The 26,678-nt window shown below is 43.4% G+C and overlaps 1 protein-coding gene across 14 annotated transcripts in view; it reads right to left on the bottom strand.

Moving 5' to 3' along the window:
- Positions 1–26,678, bottom strand: part of spag17 (sperm associated antigen 17) — a 428,416-nt gene that overhangs the window by 279,473 nt on the left and 122,265 nt on the right. For all 14 annotated transcript variants that reach the window (XM_068040791.1, XM_068040788.1, XM_068040787.1 and 11 more), the window contains 3 exons: positions 8,287–8,365; positions 6,626–6,732; positions 4,258–4,395 (listed from right to left, as the gene is read on the bottom strand). In XM_068040791.1, coding sequence (XP_067896892.1) covers positions 4,258–4,395; positions 6,626–6,732; positions 8,287–8,365 — 324 coding nt within the window. The remainder of the gene's footprint in view (positions 1–4,257; positions 4,396–6,625; positions 6,733–8,286; positions 8,366–26,678) is intronic.

The following is a 26,678-nucleotide window of genomic DNA, read 5'->3' as shown; positions in this document are numbered from 1 at the left end:
CACACAGTTCATCCTGACCACACTGCTTACCTTCTCAGTCATCTCTATCTATGCCTGCTTGGTTTGGAAGGGTGGCCTCTCCATCCACCCTCTGGAAAGAGGATCTCTCTCTCCTCTCCCTCACTGCCTCAAGGAGGACCTCCAAGTCTGTGTCCACAAAGCGAGCAGCAACCCTGCCCTGGGTTCCAGGCCTCTGCCTTTCCTGTCCATGCCTGCTACTGCAATTGGTCTGTTTAAATTGAGCCTGCATTCATTCAGTCCTGCCTCCATTCCAGCCGCTGTGGCTGCTAATTGGTTGCCCAACCCAACCTTCAGCAAATTAACAGGCCGCCCCATGAGAATCAGGGCATGTGACTGCTTCCCCACGGGCAGAATTGGGACCTGGAAACAGCCTGACGTCCATTTCCTGACCCTGGAAGGAAAATTCCGCCCTAAATGTCAGATTTTAATTTAACAAGAGTTCGCAACCCTTTAATGTTGATATCCTTTATTTAGTTAATTTTAACCTTTATCTCCCTATATCTGATGAATTAATTAAACACTGATGTTATGCACTTTATTAGTCACTTAGTTTTAGTTTCTCAGGCTCAGCCACCCCTCTGACTCTGGCAAGGGGATGCTCCCCAAGCATATCACTGCAGAATCATCCCTACTGTCTTTTATTTATGGGAGCTTATTTGAATTCAGGAATTTGCTACGAGTTCCAACAATTTCTATTTTAAAAATCTCAACCTGGCAGACATAAAACTGGTAAAAATTCGAACAAAGTACACAATGGCTGATAATATAACAATAGAAATATTCTTGTAAGTTTGGAGTTAAGAGAATTTAACTATGAGGTGAGTGCAACGTCCAGGGGCCAGGGTGAGTGGCAAGCTTGCATTATGGTGCCAATTTTACTCCTGGGCAACATTAAATGCTCAAACCTCTGCATAAGGGCAGGAAAAATGTACCCAACATTGCCCTCATCCTGATGACCACCTTCTTGTGCGGCTGCATCAAGCTGTGCGTTCAGCCCCAGTAGGCAAACACCAAGTGTCACTATGTGCTGAGGTTCTATCTGTCCCCGGTGTTGTGAAGGATGTGGCTAGTCACATTGCCATGGAACGCTCCATCCAGTTGGACTGTGCCGTACCACCTATCCTTAGTGGGAAAGTGTCTGTGGGAAAACACCTTTGACCACTGTTAGGACCGACCGCTCCTGTCAAAGCCCCAAATCAAAATATATAATTCTGATTGCGGTGGGACCAATGCACTGATAATTCAATCGCGTTGTTCCACAGATCGACTAACATACCATTTAAAACTTTCCAAATTAAAGAAAGACCCAACCAAATTGTACCATCTATTAACCCCCGAATGAGGTTAACCAAACCTCTTTAAATTAATAAATTAACTCTTTAATTAGAAGAACTAAATTCTTAAACACTATGAAGATATAAACAACATTTAAAATTGCAAACAATTAGAGCCCTTGCAAGTTTGTAGTCCAATGTTGCTTGAAGTCCTCATAGGATGTTGCTCGAAGCCCTTACAGGATGTTGCTTTCCTTCTCCAGCAAATTTTAACAATTAACGACTTGCAGACACTTTCAACATAATCAGTCTGACTTTAGAGTTTTTGAGGGATAAAAGATTGTCACAGTCCAACTTCCCTTTCTTCAATTTAAATTACCAGAGATCTCTGTTTTGGCTTCACTTTTTCTTAGAATTTTGAGAGATAATAATTAAACAGACTAAAATCCTATTCTTTCAGTTTAAATGGTTGAGAACTCTTTTTCAGGTGTCTGAACACCACAGCTGTGTCTTCTGTCTGTGTGTGTTCTGTTAGAACAAACTGTCCCACTTAAAAGCCAGTTCAAAACTGAATTGCAACAGACGTATTGCATGAAACTCACTCCCAGTGGCTATATCTATGGTAATGAGAATGCACCCTTTGAATTGCAGTCTCCAAATGGCTGTTTCTAAAGCAATGAAAATGCACCTTCCTCTAACTCCTGAGGCTTGCCGGCTCTTAACGCAGTACTGATCCCTTCCAAGCCTTAAAGGCAAACTGCATATTCTGAAAAAAAACTACTGGACCATGACACCACCAATCCATCAGCCAGTATTCTACACGGAATGTCCTCAAGGCCCTACCGGAAAAGGAGATGGTGGATCCTGTTGGATGGTTACCCGAGCAGATTGCCAAAGTCATAGGGGCGGCACAGTGGCGCAGTGGTTAGCACCGCAGCCTCACAGCTCCAGCGACCCAGGTTCAATTCTGGGTACTGCCTGTGTGGAGTTTGCAAGTTCTCCCTGTGTCTGCGTGGGTTTTCTCCGGGTGCTCCGGTTTCCTCCCACAAGCCAAAAGACTTGCAGGTTGGTAGGTAAATTGGCCATTATAAATTGTCCCTAGTATAGGTAGGTGGTAGGGAAATATAGGGACAGGTGGGGATGTGGTAGGAATATGGGATTAGTGTAGGATTAGTATAAATGGGTGGTTGATGGTCGGCACAGACTCGGTGGGCCAAAGGGCCTGTTTCAGTGCTGTATCTTTAAACTAAACTAAACTAAATGCCTCATCACCAGAACTTTCAAACAAGCACCAAGATGTAGCCTGGCTGGTGGTGAGAAGGGCCCTCCCCATCAGATCCTTCTTGCATGCCCGGAGTCTCGCCCCCCCCACTCCACACTCTGCCCTCGAGGTGGCTGCGGTTGAGACAGTTGCCCACCTCCTTCTGGAATGTATCTTTTACAAAGCAGGTGTGGAAAGAGTTGCAGTGGTTTTTGTCGAGGTTCATCCCAAGCAGCTCTGTAACACAGGAGTATGTGCTCTATGGGCTGTTCCCAGGGACGCACACAGAGATAAACATCAACTGCTGCTGGAGGACCATCAATCCTGTGAAAGACGCTCTTTGGTCTGCCCGAAACTTACTGGTCTTCCGGCACAAACAGTTGTCCACGACCGAAAGTTGCAGACTGCTACATTCCAAGGTCCAGGACTACATGCCGCAGGACGCACTAAAGCTTGGGGCAGCTGCTGCAAAGGCTCAATGGGGAAAGACCACTTTGTGAGGTCCTCCCACCAAAGTGAACTGAGGGGCTGGACCCATGGGAACCCTGAGGGGCTGTATACGCCCAATATGGGTTTGCTGTAAAATGTACATGGCATGTAAAATGGAATTGAAGGTTTGTGAGGTGACTCACTCCTGTATTGAAGAAAACTGATTTCCTTTGCACTTTTGGAATGTCAACTTGGTTCTGTTTTGAACTGTTTTGTCATGCATTTTTTACAGATTTTTAAGAATAAAGTATATTTTTGGAAAAAAAAAGTTGGCCATGAGTCTCCCGAACTTAGCAAGACATGTTACCTGACTGGTGGGCGGAAACAGGATTGGAAATTTGGGCGACAGGTGGTCACCATTGGGAACTGAACGGAACATTCCCAACATAAGGTGAAAGTAAATGAAGTAATAAAGTAAGTGGAGGTGAGATGAAACCTAGGCAAGGGAAAGCCCAAGGTTTCCTGTGAGGCCCAATGGAGCACCTCAGTTCCTCCCTGCCCATGAGGACACATAGGAAAAATAAATTTTATAAACTTTTCTGAGCCTCTTTTGGTCCTGTTCAAGTTTGCCACCATCTTTTACTGTTGATTCTGACACTCAATGAGACTTGTGCAAACTTGAGTTAAAATGATGTTGGAATCCTAGCTGTATTATAGGATTCAAGACTTTTACATATTTATGAGGTCCTTACAGTGAGCATGAAACTTGGGATTTAAACTGGCAGCAGATGGTATGAACATGCACATTGCCCCAATTTTAATCCCCCATTCCCGTTGGGCGTGGGGAGTTAAACTCAAGACCTTGAGACTATTAATGACGCAGAACACAGAGTGCTCTATATTGCATCTGCCTGGCCAACATCTGATTTGGGAATATGCAATGCTAACTCTAGCTACATAAAATGGAAAAATGTTCCATTCTTTATACTCCTCCTTTTAAGGAGAAAATTCTGCAAAAAAATTAAAATACATGAGCATAAGTTAATGTTCCATATGCCAAACAAAAACTTATGGTGTCATCTGACCTCAGTTATACTGGCTTAAAATTTACTGTCAGCGATTTGAAGTCTCCTTTAATGACCCAATTCAAACCACCCCCCAACATTCCACACTCCAACCAAAGTATAGATTTTTAATTGTTCCTTTTGTTATCATCACACAAAATGTATGCGCCCTTTATCTGCATTGTAGTGTAATTGGATCGGTTGGTACCTGTTTGTCGTCCTCAGACAATGAAAGACTAAGCACACTGGATATCATATGATCTACTAGTCTCTGGTCCAGTCCATCTTCCCGTGGTTTGGGAATAAGTTCACTTGGGGGAGTTAGACTTTCTTCTGTTGCAACAACCTGTACATAATAACGGAGATCGGAAATGATAAAAAATGCCATCTCAGAGCCTTAGCTGCTTTTGCCTTGTTCTATATTAATTGAAGCAAACCATCACAGAAACACTTCTAGTTATTAGCCTAATTGTAATGAAGGTTTGTATTACGTTATCAAATGGGAGCAATAGTGTTGTATTTTCAGGCAACATTATTTGATCTCTTGGTGTCCTAATGCAGGCAATTCAAAACCTAGTCAAGCAATTGTTGTGAAGCTCTTGCAACTGGGGATGGGGGAAATTATTCCCAAATATCATGGTGTTGCCATTGGGTTATGCATCACTCAGTATCAGTTCCTTGGATTGGCAAACATGCCACAGCTGATTTTGTCACGTTTATTGTGGGAGGTATAGGTGTAGGATTATATGGTGTTAATGGAAAGCTCTTTCTCACCGTTAATAATGAATGTGGGGCTGCGGGGGTTGCTTCTGATGGGAGCAAGCCAATTAAGCATGGTTTTGAGTGTTCATGTTCAGACCTCAACCATTGTGCTGTGATAGAATGGGAAACTACTTCCTTCTTGGATAAAAGCAAAATACTGCGGAGGCTGGAAATGTGAAATATAAACATAAATGCTGGAAATATTCAGCAGGTCTGACAGCATCTGTGGAGAGAGAAACAGCTGATGTTTCAAGTCAGATATGATTTCTTCAGAACCAAAGGAAGGTAGAAATGTGATGGGTTTTATGCCATTGAATGAGGGGAGGGGGTGGAAGAACAAAAGGAAAGGCCTGTGATAGGGTAGAGGGTGGGAGAGATTAAATGACAAAGATGTCATGGAACAAAAGGCAAAGCGAATGCTAACTGTTCTATTCAAAGACAAAGCATTTGTCCAGAGAGAGTGTTAATGGCAGAATAATGAACAACAGAATTACAAATCTTTTTAGCGGGAGAAGTTAAGGCACCTTTTCTCTTTTTCTCATTTCAAGTCATAGAGAGATACAGCAATGAAACAGGCCCTTCGGCCCACTGAGTCTGTACCAACCATCAACCACCCATTTATACTAACCCTACATTAATCCCATATTCCCTACCACATCCCCACCTTCCCTCAATTCTCCTACCACCTAACTACACTAGGAGCAATTTACAATGGGCAATTTACCTATCAGCCTGCAAGTCTTTGGCTGTGGGAGGAAACCAGAGCACCCGGAGGAAACCCACGTGGTCACAGGGAGAACGTGCAAACTCCACACAGGCAGTACCCAGAACTGAACCTGGGTCGCTGGAGCTGTGAGGCTGCTGTGCTAACCACTGCACCGCCCTGTAATTTATTCATGTGATCAGTTAGTAACTCAGGAATGAAGGGGCCAGTGGCATTAATGCAAAACCAAAAATGCATGTTACTAAAGTGCTAATGTCACTGCTAAAGAGCAAAGTGTTCTAAAGCTCCATGGCTCAGCTGCCATGGCTGTAACTCACATCAACACTAACTGCTCAGTGCAGTGTTAAGGGGTACTGTTTGTACATCAAACGAGACTTATTATTCACAAAAGTTCCATATCAATGAACAGACTTTTCTTTTTCCATGATTTATGCGTGTGGAATACAGTGGGTATAATCCAATATCCCAGGCAGCAATCCCCTGAAAAAAAATCCCTTCCTGTACCTGACTTCCTTCAAGACCAAGTGTAAATGAAAATGAGGTTTATAATTTCATTTGGATATTGCAATTAAGTATTCTTTAAAATTGCTGAAAACAGAAACATTTTGTCGAAGCTTTTCATCTTGCACTCATCAAAACAATTCACAAGAATACCAATGTAAGGGAAAGCAAAAAATTTATACTGTATGACTCAGTGAACGGGAAACAGCGAGAGCAGAGCTGGAGCTTAAAGAGACCAGGAGAGAAAGCGAGAGTTCACTGAGTGCGCGGCAAACAGTGAAAGCGGAGCCGGTGCATAAAGAGACTGTGAGAGAGAGCGAGTTTACTCAGCGGGCGGGAAACAGCGATGAGTTCAAGACGAAAAGCTTCGACAAAATGTCTCTGTTTTCAGCAATACTCAAGTTCTGTTCTACCAAATGACTATTCTCGAATAAATAAACCTTAATTTGCAATAAAGCCTCCAATGCCTGGATATTGAAATGAGTACCTAAGAGGGAAATGTTAAATTAAATTAATAGTACAGTGTTAAAGATAAGCTAACTGGGGACTTTGCCATCAAGTCATTAATACATGCCAAACACATACAAACCTGATCCAGTATACAGTGTAATATTAAAGGCACAGAGAGACTTTCCAGGGGCACTAGGCTCATCAGATCATTATAATATCTCATATCCACCAGTGCAGTAGACGTATCTATTAAAAAAAAATAGAATGGTTTAACCTTTTCTTATGTGTACGCAATGCAGTGGGTACACTGGCCAATGGAAAAAAGCATTTAGAAGGCAATCACAAACATGACATTATGTATTTAGATCTCTAAAAATCCAACAGCAAAGTTCCTCATGAAAGGCTGCGAATGAAAATAAAAGCAATGGGAATTTGAGGTAAACCCATTTGTTGATAACGAATTAGATGAAGGAAAGAAAGCAGCAGGTACAAGTTAGGAGAATGATGTCAGGCTGGAAGGTAATGAATGAGTTGTTGGAATTTTTACAGATTCTAATCTAATCTACATTTATCTTTATACAGAATCTGAATACAAACTGGCCAAGTTTGCGATATGTCAGCTGACTGTAAGTGTCCTATGTGAAATGAGGTTCAGCTGTCTCAACTTAGCTCCTATTGGGCTTTGGCACAAAATTTGCACGAATTGTCAATTTTACACAAAGAAGTCACAAAATATCGTGTAAGGGAGTTGTGGATAGTGTGGAGGGCTGTTGTAGGTTGCAACGGGACATTGACAGGATGCAGAGCTGGGCTGAGAAGTGGCAGATGGAGTTCAAAGTGTGAAGTGATTCATTTTGGAAGGTCGAATTTGAATGCAGAATACAGGCTTAAAGACAGGATTCTTGGTAGTGTGGAGGAACAGAGGGATCTTGGGGTCCACATCCATAGATCCCTCAAAGTTGCCACCCACGTTGATAGGGTTGTTAAGAAGGCGTATGGGGTGTTGGCTTTCATTAACAGGGGGATTGAGTTTAAGAGCCGCGAGGTTATGCTGCAGCTCTATAAAGCCCTGGTTAGACCACACTTGGAATATTGTGTTCAGTTCTGGTCGCCTCATTATAGGAAGGATGTGGAAGCTTTAGAGAGGGTGCAGAGGAGATTTACTAGGATGCTGCCTGGACTGGAGGGCATGTCTTATGAAGAAAGGTTGAGGGAGCTAGGGCTTTTCTCATTGGAGCGAAGAAGGATGAGAGGCGACTTGATAGAGGTGTACAAGATGATGAGAGGCATAGATAGAGTGGATAGCCAGAGACTTTTTCCCAGGGCGGAAAGGGCTATCACCAGGGGGCATAATTTTAAGGTGATTGGAGGAAGGTTTAGGGGAGATGTCAGAGGTAGGTTCTTTACACAAAGTGTGGTGAGTGCGTGGAATGCACTGCCAGCGGTGGTAGTAGAAGCAGATACATTAGGGACATTTAAGCGACTCTTGATTGGTACATGGATGATAGTAGAATGAAGGGTATGTAGGTAGTTTGATCTTAGAGTAGGTTAAAGGGTCGGCACAACATCGTGGGCCGAAGGGCCTGTACTGTGCTGTACTGTTCTATGTTCTATGTACCATATTAGTATAATGGTAGGTGATGGTGTTCCCACAACATTGTTTCTAATGGTGCTCACAGTAAGTAACCAAGTTGCTGCCAAAATTGTCAATGCCGGAAAATCTACACTGATTATGATAATTTGCACAACTTGAAGTATGAGTTGAAGCAGCTCAAGTATAGAGCTTTATGAATCAGGTACCTTTTTCAAGCGGAGATGCTAATTCTGCTGAGTAAGGCTTCTTCCTGCTGATGGGGGTGGGGGTGGGAAGTGCAAGCATCTGTAAGAGAATCAGCCAAAAAGAACTTTAAAACCTGAATTAATTAAAGCTGAATTTCACATACTTTATCTACCCATTTGGTTTCTGTATTCAACTGCCTCTTTGTATTCCCCACTCTTTAATATTTTGTGCCCATACCTGTCCTCTATATTTCTGCATGGTTTTCAAACTTTACTCATTACTCAGTGTCCATGCATTTCCTTACAGATTCTCTCTTATTCTTCCTTTAAGATTCTCATCCTTTCTCTCTCCTTTTCTTCAGCATGTCTTCAAATACCTCTGTATGGTTCTCAAATATGTTCCTTCACTGATCTACTCAATAACCAGCTTACCTTTTCTAAGGCCTCGGGCATGTAGCAAGATAGTAGACAACATAAACTGAGTACCAGATCAGATAGAAAGTATATTTTGGAAAGGTACTGCAGCACACATGGATGTGGGGCTAGGGAATCAGGCCAAGAAGTACTCAAAAACTGGGAGGAAACAGAGGTTGGGTTCAGCACATGGAAGGATAGCAGGCAGAAGGGATGAAAGACAGCTTGGCCTAAGAGATAGGATGCAGGTATGTTGTAATCTTGGCACACTTGGGGGCTGAAATTTGGAGCAGGGCTGGAGTGTGAAAGAACGATTAGGGTGTGATGTGCGACCTGGGGAAATGAGTTGGTATCTGAGAGTTTTCGTGTAGTTGGGGGTGATACCACCTAAGAAGGATTTGTAGCTTGTCAGTACCAGGAGGCTTGAGGTTTTGGAGAAGTGTAGGGGTTCCACTCTGTGTGCAGTTAGGGCGAGGACAAGAGGGATTGATGTATAGCAGCAATGATTAATAGTTACAGTTTGGGATAAGTGGACCAGATTAAGTTTAGGAATACTGAGGTGGGAGCACTGTGGACAAACATCATCTGGGAGCGCTCAGATGGGAATCTTGCTCCTTAGTGCCCTTTTAGTGTCTACAGTCACTCTGCAAAACTAGAGAGAAAATAGATTTTGTAAACATTATTGGAGAGAGGCATTAAGGAGGGAGATGAAGCTGAGAACTGAGGATAGACATAGGGAGTTGGGAGCTCTAAAAGCATGTGAGCATTGAAAGAGGTGGGTGAAATAATATCGGAAGATATTAAGCTGTGGGATAAGCAGCAGCCCAGAACACTGTTTCCGCCTCTAAGTGTAAGCTCAGATCTGGGAGTGCCCAAGCCAGAAAGATAGCACAGAATTGTGAGCAGTAATAGAGAGATACAGCACCAAAACAGGTCCTTTGGCCCACCAAGCCCATGCTGACCATCAACCACCCATTCATACTAATCCTACATTAATCCCATTTTTCCCCTCTCACATCCCCACCTTCCCTCAATTCTCCTACCCACACTAGGGGCAATTTTTTTTTACAATGGCCAATTTACCTAACAACCCACAAGTCTTTGGCATGTGGGAGGAAATCGGTACACGCGGAGGAAACCCACACGGTCACAGGGCGAATGTGCAAAGTCCGCACAGGCAGTACCCAGAACCAAACCCGGGTCACTGGAGCTGTGAGGCTACGGTGCAAGCCACTGTGCCACCTAATGAGTGGATGAGAAACGGGCAAGAGGTGCCAGAGAAGTTTTCTGTAAGGAGGTTGTGAAGGTGCTTTCAGATAGGGAATGGGCCAGAACTGTCAAAATAAACTGAGTATGATGAATGCCTATTGCATTTGCTGGGAGGGGCAAAAATCTTAAAAGTTCTGCTTCAAAATATTTTGTTCTGATATTTTTAAGCCTCAGTCATGGTTTGGTTATACAACATGTCCATCCTTGTCAATAATGATCAGCAAAATATAGTGAAGGAAAAATTGGATAAGGCCCGTTTTGGGCACAGGGATCGCGATGTGTGAATATCCCACCCCCAATCCCATTGAGACAGGCAGCACATAAACTTTGTGCTGCATCCTTTTCTAAATGATTCCAGCATGCAGCCCAGCACGGAACATGCTGCTGACTAGCTGCATGCTTAACAGGGGGCCCAGCAGTGTGATTGGCTTGCACGAAGCACAGCTAGCCTGGACCTCTTAAAAGTAGTCTGCCCCTCTTAAAGGGGAGCTGCACTCAGTATACAGCAACTTCTGTAACTGTCTCTGGAATGCGTGGCTGGAAGAGCACAGCAAATGGAGCAATGGACAAAGGAGAGGGCTCCTAGATTTTCTGATGTGGCACTGGAGGCATTAGTGATGGAAAGGAGGAAAGACGCCATGTTCCTGAAGGGGACCAGGAGGCCCTCAAGGCACACCCTGAGAAGGGAAGGTGGCCCTGGAGCTCAATTCCTGGAGTCTGGCCCCGAGGACCTGGCTGCATTGTTGGTAAAAGTTCAGTGACCTCAAATGGATGGTCAAGGTCAGTGAATACATCTTCAGATGACATCTCTTACCCACCGCTCCACCAACATCTTATGCGGCTCAACACCCCCATCACTCACCCAGCAGCAATCAGGACTCAGGGTAACATTCATATACCCCACCTCATCCTCATAGATACCTATGCTGCTGGCCTCACACCCACCTCTCACAGCTTCCACATACCCACTCCAGCTATTCAGCACATCATCTAATCAAATTCCAACACACTCACAGGCATTATTCTCTCTCTCTTGCAGGCATAGTGGCCCATAACTGCAGGGAACAGCACAGAACTGGAGGGAGACAAGCACACCTGCATCTCCTGAGCACTCTGGAGAAACAGGGCTCTGCATCATGGGCTAACTGTTACTGAGGCTGTTGCATCTGGTCTCGCTGAGAACATTCATGATGACAGTATGTTCCTGCCTTCTGCTCCTTCTCGAATTCCACCTCACCCTCGTCCTGAAGTGGAAACTGCAGATGGTGTGAACATGGACTCTTGCTTTCCACCTAACCTTTCCTTCACCTCATCCACCCTTCTGAATTTCTGCTTTCAGAAACCCAAGAACTGTCACCTGGCCAACCAGCTGCAGCCTCGTCATGAAGGCCGAAAGCTGCACGAGATCTGTGATGAAGCAGCACTGTGACTTGATCTGACACTCACAGCCACCAGCTCAAATAATGGCACTGTGCGAACTTTAGAGGGTAGTATAGAGTTGGGATCAGCTTGTGGTGAATCACTAGGCACGTGTATGCTGCCGCAAGGTCAGGGAGAAAGGATAATTTATGTGCCAACTCACCAGAGGGCGCGGTCGCAGACGAGTTCTGCTGCAGAGTACTCAGATGAGGAATTCGATGGTGTGCCATACAGGAAAACATTGATGGTCATGTACACCGAGATGCTTTGTGCATTGGCAGGCTTGCCATAGAACCTTCAGTCACTGTAAAGGAGCATGGTGGAGTCTGGCTCCAACATGGCACAGGGAATCGTGCAGTTCTTGGAGCCCATCCTTTCTGTCATTACATTTCATTACAGGAAGGACATAATTGCTCAGGAGAGAGTACAGAGGAGATATACAAGCATGTTGCCAGGGCTTGAAAGTTGTAGCTATGAGGAAAAAATGGATAGGCTCGGGTTGTTTTCCTTAGAGCAGAGGAGGCTGAGGGGTAACTTAATTAAAGTATACAAAGTTATGAGGGGCCTAGATAGAGTAGATAGTAAATACCTGTTTCCCCCAACGGAGAGGTCAATTACCAGGGGGCACAGATTTAAGGTGATTGGTAGAAGGATTAGAGGGGACATGAGGAAAAACTTTTTTCACCCAGAGGGTGGTGGGTGTCTGGGATTCACTGTCGGCAACGGCGGTGGAGACAGAAACCGTCAATTCTTTTAAAAGGTACCTGGACATGCACCTGAAGTGCTGTAACCTGCAAGGCTATGGACCAAGTGCTGGAAGGTGGAATTAGATTGGGCGACTAGTTTTTCTGACTGGCACAGACATGATGGGCTGAATGGCCTCCTTCTGTGCCACAATTGTTCTATGGTTCTGTCTTGGAAGTGGTGGCTCCATGGCAGCACTGTAGGCCCAGCCGTGATGCAGCATCTGGTGGTTGCCAGCTCAGCTTCCATTGCAACAAAGACAGAAGCCATCCCACATCTCAGTGCTGCAGTTGAAGCTCAGTCCGAGGTCATGAGATCCATGCTTGGTGTCATGTAGGCTCAGACTACTGCCATCATGATTTGGATACCAGTGCTCAAAGCTACACAGCAACATAGAACATAGGAACATAGGACATAGGGACATAGGAGCAGGAGCAGGCCATTCAGCCCATCGAGCCTGCTCCACCATTCAATATGATCATGGCAGATCATCTACTTCAATGCTTTTTACCCACACTATCCTCATATCCCCTTATGTCAGTTGTATTGAGAAATATGTTAATCTCTGCTTTAAACAGACTCAATGACTGAGCTTCCACAGCCCTCTAGGATAGAGAATTCCAAAGATTCACAACCCTCTGAGTAAAGAAATTTCTCCTCATCTCTGTCCTAAGTGGCTTCCCACTTATTTTGAAATTGTGTCCCCTCGTTCTAGACTCCCCAACCAGGGGAAACATCTTAGCTGCATCTACCCTGTCTATCACTTTAAGTATTTTGTAGGTTTCAATGAGATCACCTCTCATTCTTCGAAACCGTAGAGAATACAGACCCAGTTTCCCCAATCTCTCTTCATTGGACATGGTTAGGTAATAGTCGAGGGTTGTTTTTACGAGTGGAAGCCTGTGACCAGTGGTGTACTGCAACGATTGGTGCTTGGACCCTGCTGTTTGTAGTGTACATTAATGATTTAGACATGAATATAAGAGGTATGATAAGTAAGTTCGCAGATGACATGAAAATTGGTGGTGTCGTAAATAGTGAGGAGGAAAGCAGATTACAGGACGATATAGATAGGCTGGTAAAATGGGCAGAGCAGTGGCAAATGGAATTTAATCCTGAGAAGTGTGAGGTGATGCATTTTGGGAGGACTACCAAGGCAAGGGAATATACAATGGATGGTAGGACCCTAGGAAGTACAGAGTGTCAGAGGAACCTTGGTGTACTTGTCCATAGATCACTGAAGGCAGCAGCACATGTAGATAAGGTGGTTAGGAAGGCATATGGGATACCTGCCTTTATTAGCCAAGGCATAGAATATAAGAGCAGGGAGGTTATGATGGAGCTGTATAAAATGCTAGTTAGGCCACAGCTGGAGTACTGTGTACAGTTCTGGGCACCACACTATAGGAAGGATGTGATTGCACTGGAGAGGGTGCAGAGGAGATTCACCAGGATGTTGCCTGGGCTGGAAAATTTCAGTTATGAAGAGAGACTGAAAAGGCTAGGGTTGTTTTCCTTAGAGCAGAGAAGGCTGAAGGGGGACATGATTGAGGTATACAAAATTATGAGGGGCATTGATAGGTTAGATAGGAAGAAACTTTTTCTCTTAGCAGAGGTGTCAATAACCAGGGGGCATAGATTTAAAGTAAGGGGCAGGAGGTTTAGAGGGGCAGGAACCCTCAGGACATTTAAGAAGTATTTAGATGAGCACTTGAAACATTCTAGCATACGGTGGGCTGAAGGGCCTGTTTCTGTGCTGTATAACTCTATGACTCTGACAGTCCCGGCATCCCAGGAACAAGTCTGGTGAACCATCATCGCACTCCCTCTATGGCAATAATATCCTTCCTAAGGAAAGGGGACCAAAACTGCACACAGTACTCCAGGTGCAGTCTAACCAAGGTTCAATACAATTGAAGCATGACTTCACTACCCCTGTACTCAAATCCTCTTGCGATAAAGGCTAACATACCATTAGCCTTCTTAATTGCTTGCTGCACCTGCATGTTAGGTTTCAGTGATTTATTGACAAGGACACCCAGGTCCCTTTGTACATCTACAATAATATAAAAGCAAAATACTGCGGATGCTGGAAATCTGAAATAAAACCAAAAAGTGCTGGAAATACTCAGCAGGTCTGGCAGCACCTGTGGAGGAAGAAGCAAAGTTAACATTTCAGGTTAGTGACCTTTCATGAGAACTGGCGAAGGTTAGAAATGTAATAGGTTTTAAGCAAATAAAGTGGGGGTGGGGCAAAAGAGAACAAATGTGAAGGTGTTGATAAAACAGAGGGTCACAGAGAATAACTGATAAGGAGGTCATGGGGCAAAGGCAAAGACAAAAAGTGTGTTAGTGGTGTGATGAAATACAAAGTGTTAGTGCAGAGAGGGTGTGTTAAATGATAGAATAATGAAAGCTCTAGCCACAAGCAAAAACATGAAAAAAAAGTGGGCAGGCACATGGTAAATAAAAGTGTAATGATGAAACAAACTAAAATAAAAAAACTAAAATAAAATGAAATACAAATAAAAAACATGAAGTAAAACTGAAAACAAGGGGGGGCCAATCATGCTCTGAAATTATTGAACTCACTGGTCAGTCCAGTAAGCTGTAGCGTGCCTAATCGGCAACATGAGGTGCTGTTCCTTCAGCTTGCATTGATGTGCACTGGAACACTGCAGCAATCCCAGGACAGATATGTGGACAAGAGAGTGCGTTGAAATGGCAAGCGACAGGAAGCTTGGGTTCATGTTTTCAGACTGAGCGGAGGTGTTCCGCAAAGCGGTCACCCAATCTGCGTTTGGTCTCCCCAGTGTAGAGGAGACCGCATTGTGAGCAGCGAATACAGTATACTATATCGAAAGAAGTACAAGTAAATCGCTGCTTTGCCTGAAAGGAGTGTTTGGGGCCTTGGATAGTGAGGAGAGAGGAGGTAAAAGGGCAGGTATTACACCTCCTGTGATTGCAAGGGAATGTGCAGTGGGAAGGGGATAAAGAGTCGGGGGTAATGGAGGAGTGGACCAGGGTGTCGCGGAGGGAACGATCCCTTCGGAATGCTGACAGGGGAGAGGAGGGGAAGATGCGTTTGGTAGTGGCATCACGCTGGACATGGCGGAAATGGCGGAGGATGATCTTTTGGATGTGGAGGCTGGTGTGGTGGAAAGTGAGGACGAGGGGAACCCTGTCGCAGTTCTCGGAGGGAGGGGAAGGGGTGAGAGCAGAGATGCGGGAAATGGGCTGGACACGTTTAGGGCCCTGTCAACCACAGTGGGGGTGAATCCTTGGTTAAGGAAAAAGGAAGACATATTAGAAGCGCTGTTGTGGAAGGTTGCATCATCAGAGCACGTGCATCGGAGACGGAGAAACTGGCAGAATGGAATGGAGTCGTTACCGGAGGCAGGGTGTGAAGAAGTGTAGTCAAGGTAGCTGTGGGATTCGGTGGGCTTTTAATGAATATTAGCAGACATCTACACTTTCTAATCTCTTACCATTTAAGAAATACTCTGCACATCTATTCCTCCTACCAAAGTGGATAACCTCGCAATTTTCCACATTATATTCCATCTGCCACATTTTTGCCCACTCACTAAGTCTTTCCAAATCCCCTTGAAGCCGCTTTGCATATTCCTCACAACACACATTCCCACGCTACATGATACAGCCTGCCAGACTGAACATTGAGTTCAATAATTTCAGAGCATGACGGGTCCCCCTTTTTATTTTTAGTTATTTTTTCTTTTTTTTTCTTTGTTTATTTTATTTTAGTTTGTTGAGTTTGTTTCTACTGTGCCTACCCACTGTTTTTTTTCATGTTTGTGCTTGGGGCCAGGGCTGTTCATTTTTCTGTTAATTAACACTCTCTCTGTACTAATGCATTGTCCTTCACCACACCATTAACATACCGTTTGCCTTTGCTCCATGACCTTCTGGTCAATTATTCTCTGCGACCTTGTCCTATCAACACCTCTTTTGTCATCACTTGCCCCACCCATGCTTTACTTGCTACTTACATTTACTTACATTTCTAATATTTGCCAGTTTAATGAAGGGTCACTGACCTGAAACGTTAACTCTGCTTCTCTCTCCACAGATGCTGCCAGACCTGCAGAGTATTTCCAGCATTTCTTGTTTTTATTACACATTCTCACCTAGTTTTGTGTCATCACGAACTTGGAATTACTACATTTGGGCCTCACATCCAAATCATTGATACATATTGTGAACAGCTGAGGCCCAAGCACTGACCCCTGCAGTACCCCACTAGTCACAGCCTGCCAACGTGAGAATGACCCGTCTATTCCTACTCTCTGTTTTCTGCCTGTTAACCAATCCTTAATCCATGCCAGTATATTATCTCCTATTCCATGTGCTTTAATTTTTCTAACCAATCTCCTGTGGGGGACTTTATCAAAGGCCTTTTGAAAATCCAAGTATACCATGTCCACCGACTCCCCTTCATCAATTTTGTTAGTAACATCCTCAAAAAACTCCAACAGGTTCGTCAAACATGATTTCCCATTCATAAATCCATGTTGACTATGCCCAGTCAGATCATTAGTGTACAAGTGTCCATTTATCACCTCCTTTAGAATAGATTCTAGCATTTTCCCAATGACTGATGTAAGGGTAACAAGTCTGTAATTCCCTGTTTTCTCTCTCCCTCCTTTCTTAAATAGTAGGCTGTCGGAGCAGCACTAAGAGTACTGTGGGTGTACCTACAACACATGGACAGCATCTGACCACCACCTTCTCAAATGCAATTAGGGATGGGCAACAGATGATGGACTTGCCAGCGATGCTCACATCCACGAAAGAATGAAAAACAGTCCAGGAATCTATCCTGCAACAGATTATTAGGATTGCTGAGGCGCTGCGCTGGGGGAATGCCAGTGGCTTTGAGAAGCACGAACCTGCTGTCCTCTCTTAGGATGATAGCTTTCATGCTCCCACTATTGCCACGCTGCGAATGCCCCTGCTGTTGCCAGCCATGCCGAAGTGGTACAGTCTGAAGACGGGCCCTCAATGCCCAGAGTTGCTCGAGGAAGTCCTGCAATACCATCTGTAGTCTCCCCCATTGAAAGTCAGCAGTCTTCCACCAACCATGCTGCAGCCACTGGGATAGCATTGCATAGCAGCACTAGGACAGGCAAAGGCACCTGCAAGATAGTCACTAAGGGAATGCATAAAGGATAGTTCAGTTTTGTGTGTATGGTTGGAAGTTTTGTTGGATAAAGTTGTTAAGGAATAGTTTTTTGGTTGTGGATTTATTTCAGGATTTTGGCCAAGAGGAAGCTGTGATGGATTGAAAGGTGGGAAATTGGAAAGCAACTGTGATGTGAGAATGACATCTCAGGGGAACTGGAGTCTGAGTGTCCTCTTACAGACAGCGCATCCGTGGCAAAGGGGTTCTGGATGCCTCCTCCCTTCCTCCTGTTCCACTATCTCCTCCTCCCTCTGCGCAGTGCTTCCCGTTTCTGCTGCCTGTGCTCCAATTTCAAATCATGGTGCAGCCCAATAGGGACTGCAACTATAGCCCCCATTACTGTAGTATCGACAACTCCTTTGACCTCCTTGTCAAGATCCAGCACCACTCCCTTTAAAATCCAAAAGGTTTTCAAAACTCCTCCAATAACACAGGAACACAGTACTTTCACTAACCCTGCACCAGCAAAAGTAAGTCAAAAGCATCTCATCTGGAAGTTGGATGGTTAGCCCTTTAAATAACACTAGTTGAAGGCAATGGAGAGTGGGGGTGGGATATGAGGGTACCTTGCACAGCTGAAAGAGTATTCAACTGGGAACGCTTAAGAGAGGCCATTAACTGAATTTGTATAGTCCAAAATGGCAGGTCGTGTGCCAAGTCAATGCGAGAGGTTGTTTGACATCACAATCTGCCCACTTTACATACTTCTGGTGCACACTTAGAAGTGGCCGAAAGGATTCTGGCCACCATTTCTTTTGCATTCAGGGGTCCATTGTGCCAGCAGCACCAATGCTATGGAGTCTAACTTCTCGGTCATCTAATTCTAACATATTAATTCGAGCGCTACCAAAATACTTATGCTAAGGATACTGGTACTAGTAATTCTGCAAAATAGGTTGGGATTAATTTTATGCAGGTGGCGGGGGGCCAGAAAGGGAAAGGGAACCTCGGCCATTTCAGGGACTTCCAGCTGCATTTTATGGCACTCAGGGTCCCAGTCCCTTTAAGTGCGAGGATCCTGCCTCCAAGAGCTGCCAGTCAGGCAGGCCCCGGCGATGGGGTGGGTGGGGGGTACGGATTATTGAGGGTAGGGGGGGGTGTTGGGGGAGGGGCATCTTTTGCCATCGGGGGCCCTCCACAGGCCATCAATTGCCCAATTAGGAGGGCCCTCACTCCCAGCCCACGAGGAGGTCGCCTGGTTCTTCTGGGCAGCCTCTCCAAGTGGTGGGACTCCCAGCAACTGCTGGTAAAATACCAGTGGTGGCGGGAAGAGGCCCTTAAGTGGCCATTAATTGGCCACTTAAGGGACTCAATTGGCCTTTGGGCATGAAGGCCAAGGACAAAATTCAATGGCGCTGTGAAGGCAACAGGCAGCACCCGCTTCTCTCACTGTCTGTCTCTAGAGGGCTGATAAAATTTGGCCCTTTGTCTCTCTTTTTTCCTTGATTTATATGTAATTCTCTTCCACTGTTTTTCATCTGTCCTTCACTTTTGTCTGTCTATCTGTTTCTATCCACTTGGATTTGTCTCTAGAATCACAGAATGTTACTGCACAGAAGGAAGCCATTCGACCCATCGTGCCTGTGTTAAATGTAACATTGGTGGATTATCCAATTAATACCATTCTCCTGCTCTTTCCCCAGAGCCCTGAAATTTTCTTTTCCCCTTCAGGTATTTATCTAATGCTGTTTTGAATGTTACTATTGAATCTTCTTCCACCACCCTTTCAGGCTGTGCATTCCCGATCATAACAATTCGCTGTGTAAAAACAATGCTTCATTAGATCGCCTCTGGTTCTTTTGCCAATCACCTTAACTTTTTATCCACTGATTACTGACTCTTCTGCTACTAGAAACAGTTTCTCCTTATTTACTCCATCAAAACCATTCATGATTTTTAACACCTCTATCAAATCTTCTCTTCACCTCCTCTGCCCTGGTTCTCCAGTCTCTCCATATAACTAAAGTCCCTCGTCCCTGATACATTCTAGCAAATCTTTCCAAGGCAATGACACCCTTCATAAAGTGTGGTGTCCAGAATTGAACACAATTCTCCAGCTGAGGCCTAACCAGTGTTTTATAAAGGTTTAGGATAACTTTCTTGCTTTTGTATTCTGTTCCTCTATTAATAAAGCCAAAGATCCCACATTTTCTTAAACAGCCTTCTCAACTTCTCCTGCCACCTTCAAAGATTTGTGTACATACACCCCAGGTCTGTCCGTTCCTGCAACCCTTTAAAGTCATACATTCGCTTCACATTGCCTCTCCTCATTCTTCCTGCCAAAATGTATCACTTCACACTTCATCTGCCATTTGTCTGCCCCTTTCATTGGTCTGTGTATATCCTCCTGAAGTCGGTTATTGTCCTCCTCATTGTCAACATTCTGAATTTCGTACCATTTGCAAACTTTGAAATTATGCCCTGTGCAATTATACTCAAGTCCAGGTGATTAATCTGTATCAAAATAAGCAGTGGTCTTAATACCACCCCCTGGGGAACATACTGTATACCTTCCTCCAGTCTGCAAAACAAACATTCACCACTACTACAAAAGAAAAATACTGTGGATGCTGGAAATCTGGAATAAAAACAGAAAATGCTGGAAATACTCAGCAGGTCAGGCAACATCTGTGGAGAGAGCAACAGAGTTAACAAAGAACAAAGAAAATTACAGCACAGGAACAGGCCCTTCGGCCCTCCAAGCCTACGCCGATCCAAATCCTCTATCTAAACCTGTCGCCTATTTTCTAAGGGTCTGTATCTCTTTACTTCCTGCCCATTCATGTATCTGTCTAGATACATCTTAAAAGATGCTATCGTGCCCGCTTCTACCACCTCCGCTGTCAATGCGTTCCATGCACCCACCACCCTCTGCGTAAAGAACTTTCCACGCATATCCCCCCTAAACTTTTCCCCTTTCACTTTGAACTCGTGTCCCCTTGTAATTGAATCCCCCACTCTGGGAAAAAGCTTCTTGCTATCCACCCTGTCTATACCTCTCATGATTTTGTACACCTCAATCAGGTCCCCCCTCAACCTCCGTCTTTCTAATGAAAATAATCCTAATCTACTCAACCTCTCTTCATAGCTAGCGCCCTCCATACCAGGCAACATCCTGGTGAACCTCCTCTGCACCCTCTCCAAAGCATCCACATCCTTTTGGTAATGTGGCGACCAGAACTGCACGCAGTATTCCAAATGTGGCCGAACCAAAGTCCTATACAACTGTAACATGACCTGCCAACTCTTGTACTCAATACCCCGTCCGATGAAGGAAAGCATGCCGTATGCCTTTTTGACCACTCTATTGACCTGCGTTGCCACCTTCAGGGAACAATGGACCTGAACACCCAAATCTCTCTGTACATCAATCTTCCCCAGGACTTTTCCATTTACTGTATAGTTCACTCTTGAATTGGATCTTCCAAAATACATCACCTCGCATTTGCCCTGATTGAACTCCATCTGCCATTTCTCTGCCCAACTCTCCAGTCTATCTATATTCTGCTGTATTCTCTGACAGTCCCCTTCACTATCTGCTACTCCACCAATCTTAGTGTCGTCTGCAAACTTGCTAATCAGACCACCTATACTTTCCTCCAAATCATTTATGTATATCACAAACAACAGTGGTCCCAGCACGGATCCCTGTGGAACACCACTGGTCACACGTCTCCATTTTGAGAAACTCCCTTCCACTGCTACTCTCTGTCTCCTGTTGCCCAGCCACTTCTTTATCCATCTAGCTAGAACACCTTGGACCCCATGCGCCTTCACTTTCTCCATCAGCCTACCATGGGGAACCTTATCAAACGCCTTACTGAAGTCCATGTATACGACATCTACAGCCCTTCCCTCATCAATCAACTTTGTCACTTCCTCAAAGAATTCTATTAAGTTGGTAAGACATGACCTTCCCTGCACAAAACCATGTTGCCTATCACTGATAAGCCCATTTTCTTCCAGATGGGAATAGATCCTATCCCTCAGTATCTTCTACAGCAGCTTCCCTACCGCTGACGTCAGGCTCACCGGTCTATAATTACCTGGATTATCCCTGCTACCCTTCTTAAACAAGGGGACAACATTAGCAATTCTCCAGTCCTCCGGGTCCTCACCCGTGTTTAAGGATGTTGCAAAGATATCTGTTAAGGCCCCATCTATTTCCTCTCTCGCTTCCCACAGTAACCTGGGATAGATCCCATCCGGACCTGGGGACTTGTCCACCTTAATGCCTTTTAGAATACCCAACACTTCCTCCCTCCTTATGCCGACTTGACCTAGAGTAATCAAACATCTGTCCCTAACCTCAACATCCGTCATGTCTCTCTCCTCGGTGAATACCGATGCAAAGTACTCATTTAGAATCTCACCCATTTTCTCTGACTCCACGCATAACTTTCCTCCTTTGTCCTTGAGTGGGCCAATCCTTTCTCTAGTTACCCTCTTGCTCCTTATATATGAATAAAAGGCTTTGGGATTTTCCTTAACCCTGTTTGCTAAAGATATTTCATGACCCCTTTTAGCCCTCTTAATTCCTCGTTTCAGATTGCGCCTACAATCCTGATATTCTTTCAAAGCTTCGTCTTTCTTCAGCGTTTTAGGTTTATGATCTAGGATGCACCCCATTCAACAGGGGTGACTTTTCTACTTTGAGGACTGCCATCCTTTTAAGTACCTTCTCTTTGCCTATTTTTACCCTATCCAATATTGCTACTTCTTTACTGCTACATTGGCAGCACCCTCTTCTCTTGCGAAGACAGATGCAAGTTACTCATTTGGTACCTCAGTCATGCCTTCTGCCTCCCTTTTGGTGTTAATTGGTACCACCCTTCCTTTGACGACTCTTTTACTATTCATTTGTTTATAAAAGATTTTTGGGTTCTCTTTTATGTTACCGGCTAATCTATTCTCATTCTCTCTATTTTTCCCTCTTATGCCTTTTTTTAGATCTCCTCTGCACTTTCAATATTCAGCTTTGTGCTCTACTGTATTATGAACCTTACATTTGCCAGTCTCCCTTTTCTGTCTCATTTTACTCTCTATATCTTTAATCATCCAGCAAGCTCTCGCTTTGGATGCCCTTCCTTTCCCCCTCATAGGAATGTGTCTACTCTGTCCTCGAACTATCTCCTCTTTGAAGGCCTCCCACTGTTTAATTACTGTTTTGACTACCAATTTTTGATTCCAATCTACCTCAGCCAGGTCCCTTTTCAACTCATTAAAGTTCACCCTCCTCCAGGTAAGTATTTTTACACTTCCTTGCCCTTTTCCATAATCATCCTGAACCTGATGATATTATGATCACTGTTCTCCAAATACTCACCCACTGAAACAAGCTCCATTTGCCCTTTTATGTTCCCAGAAATAGATTCAGCACTGCTTCCTTTCTAATTGGGCTGGAAACACACTCATCTCTTAAAGACACTTCAGGAATTCCTCCCCTACTTTGCCCTTTAAATGTTACTACCCCAATCTATATTAGGATAATTGAAGTCCCCTGTTATCAGTACTCTCTAGTTTATGCATCCTTCTGTAATTTGCCTGCAAATTTACTCCTCTTTCTCCTTACCACCATTTGGTGGCCCAGCAGCATTATAGCTCTCTATTGTTGCTTAATTCTAACCAAATTGACCCTGTCTTTGACCCCTCAACGATACCATCTGTCTCCAGTACTGTAATAGTTTATGTGATCAATACTGCCACCTTTGATTCCTTCCGTATCATTCCTGAATACCTTGTAGCCAGGAATATTAAGTTTGAAATCATCCTTTTCCTTGAGCCAGGTCTCAGTTATTGCCCCTATATCAGCCATTCCATTTAACAGATACTCCCAGCTTTGTGTAGACACAGCTCTTTGTGATTAGCAAATATCCCTCAATAATATACCTTTCAGAAATGTAGTCGCTACAATTAATGTAGCCAGCCACAACAATTAACACCTAGTCAGATACCAACTTACAGCTGATTGACTGTTTACTTTAAAACTGCAAATCAGTGGCAGTTATGTTTTAAAGTAAGACAATGTTAAATTTCAGATTGATAATAACACACTAACTATACTATTTACCCACTACTTACCAGTGAATTCTCACTCCCACCAAATTCCCACTGCTACTCTGTTTAGCAAGCCAGTCCATTTAGCAGATACACCCAGTTCTGCGCACACACTGCTCTACTTCCACTTTTCTGTATGTTTTTGCATGTGTTGTTTCCTTCTACTTAGGAACATAAGCATTGCTAGAGTAAAAGAGACCAAGATCCATCTAGTTCACCTTTTACCATCATGATAGTCACACGATACAACAATAATGAAGATGCTGACTAATCATGGCAATCAATCTTTATCTTGATGACAGACCCAGACATGAAACAAGGAAAACACCCAGTAGTGGAAAGCTTTGGGAACTGTAATCACTCCTGAGACCTACAGGCTACTGATTTGTACTCGAGTTTTATAAGAAATTACACAAGACACCGAGTTCCATCTTTAAGATTTTATTATCCCTAAGACAGATTCAAAATCCCTATCACTACTGCTACGAATTCAAGCAGCACACCAATATTGTTCCAAGAGATTTATACACACAACCACTCCTCAGATGACTGGCCAAGACCCCTTTTCTGGCTGCAGCGCTGATATCCTCTTGTCACTATCTTTTCTACAGTTCTTGTTCTGATCAGTAAATTCCCATCATGCAAAAGCTGTGAGGGGCGTTCCCCCAAGGTTTGGCGTGAGTTGTCTGAGCTGTCAATCCTTGAAACATACACATTCTGGGCCTACTGGCTGTTGTTATTTGCTAGTTTGCCTTATCAAGCACTGAGTTGCTCAGTCACAATACATGTTGCGCAAAACTCATTATCATGTCCTGTCTTGCGGACCTCCTCTAAGTGGCAGATGTCTCATTTCATAACCACGTGGCGCCATCTGAAATGATTGCATTCCCTGGCTTGATTAGCCATCCGAACAGCCTGCATTGTCTGAACTGACTGCATTACCTGGCTTTATCTGCCATATAGAAAGCAAGGTGAATGTATCATAGCTTAGCAATACAGCAAGTTTTCCAAAAGAAATTTACCCATCAGCACTGCTTAATGCTTCTCAGAGCATAGTGAAAGACAGCTTGTTAGATTCATAGAGCCATAGAGTGATTTATGGCATAGAAGGAGGCCATTTGGCCCATCGAGTCCATGGAGCAGCTTTATTTTTAATATCCACAAGATTTAAGGTTTAAGGGTCCGTACATTCTTATAGCACTATAGGTCCAAATTCACCTGTTGCTCTGATACATACTGCACTTTCTACATGCTATGCTTCAAGTTACTCATATATTGTATTTCAAAATATAATTTTCTGAAAGAAATTGATTTAATTTGCATTTTAATGAATCAATACTATCTGCTTCCACTGTTTCCATAGGGATCATGTTCCATAGCTTTATTACTCACTTAGTAAAGTAATATTTCTACAAATTAGTTTTGAATTTACTCTTATTTATGCACAGGCTGAGACCTCTGATTCTACCGCTCTGGACTAAGTTAAACAGCTCATCATGATTGACATTATCTGGTTCCTAATCCTAAAAAGACCAACCCACTTCTGAACCTTCTCTTTTCCAGTGAGATCATAGCCAAATAATGTAATCGCTTCTAAATCCAATCCCTCCATCCCTCAATCACTCTGAGTTTCCACTTTGTATTCTTTCAATAGCTGCAATATTATTTTTGTGTTGCAGCAACTAGAACTGTATACAGTATTTTAACTGCAGTCGCACCACTGATTTATAAAGTGGCAGGATTACCTTTATTTGCTCAATAGTGACACTTTAATACGTCACAACATCAGATCTCACTTGCTCACGGTCGCCAAGCATTCAATTGTATAGAGCCTTGGTTAGACCTCATCTGGAGCACTGTGTTCAGTTTTGAGAACCACAACCCCTTAAAAATTACATTTACTTTTTTGGGGATACAGCACATTCAGCAGAATGATCACGGGGCTTAACGGGTTAAATTATAAGGATAGACTGCATAAACTTGATTTGTATTCCCTTGAGTTTAGAAGTTTGAGGGGAGATCTAATCATAGTGCTGAAAATGATAAAGGGACTTGATAGGGTAGATTTAGAGAAACTATTTCCTCTGGTGCAGAAATTCAAAACATGAGAGAATAATCTTCAAATTAGAGCTAAGCCATCTAGGAGTGAAACCTAGAAGTATTTTCACAGAAAGGGTAATGGAAATATGGAACTCTCTAAGCCAAAAGGCTGTGGCTATTGAGTCAATTTTCAAGATTAAGATTGATAAATTTTACTTAGCTAAAGGTTTCAACAGCCATAGTTTAATAGAATGGCAGAACAGGCTTAAGGAGGTGATTGACTACTCCTATTACGGCATGTTGGCAGCCCTGCTGAGTATTTCCAACATTTCTGTTTTTAAATCAAAGGATGTAACTGTCAAGTAGTCTCCTGGACAGTCTGGGTCCTGAGTTTATCAATGAAGTTTTCAATCAGAAGCTGTCAATGTTCCAATCATAGATCCAACCCATTTTTATTATTGTAACTGATGCTGGTAAACCTGCATGCAGAAAACATGCATTTCATGGTACTCACATTAAAGCCTCTCTTGAAAATTATGCTCTCAGTGCCCCTTTTTCTGGCACAACTTAGGAAATTAACTACACTGCACTTACCTCAAATGATTCAATGGATAAATTTAATTATTACTGTGAAATATGTACTACTTTTAATTTGTTTTGGCTTGCTTAAATCCTTATTTTGAACATAAAATGCTGAGAATAAAAAATGGTAGATGAAAACATTTTCAGAAACTGCTTTCAGCAATATTTGGATCTCCAGATTGCCCAACTAGAGGGAATCAGGCTTACATTGGCAAAACTCATTATAGTGTGGAAAAATTGACATAAAACGTGTGACAAAAAAGGGACAACAGGAAATCAAATTTTTCAGACAAAAAGTGAAGGGAGAAAAGGATTTTTTAATAAGATATAGATAAATTCTTCTAAATGTCACTGTTACGAATTCAGGTCTGCAATAGATGCCTTTGAGGGTTTAGTGGTGATGGTTAACCTGTAATCAGTCTAAGCATCTTTCTTTTATGGCTGTTGACTTACATTGCCCTATATTTACTTTTATAATAGCACCTTTTTGCAATTTGGATCAGATATCACTGTATTTTGCACATGTTTCAATATCTCTGAACAGACATACTAAAGTTTGGTTTGACTCACAAGCTGCTTTATTCCACAGCAAGGTGAAACCTTGCTTTATTCCACTAGTTCAATTGGCACAATTCATATAATTTATAACAATATAAAAACAATTGCAATGCTATTCTGACTTCAG

The sequence above is a fragment of the Heterodontus francisci genome, chromosome 10 (genome assembly GCF_036365525.1).
Source record: "Heterodontus francisci isolate sHetFra1 chromosome 10, sHetFra1.hap1, whole genome shotgun sequence".
Taxonomy (NCBI): Eukaryota; Metazoa; Chordata; class Chondrichthyes; order Heterodontiformes; family Heterodontidae; genus Heterodontus; species Heterodontus francisci.
This window is presented reverse-complemented; position numbering and strand designations above follow the sequence as displayed.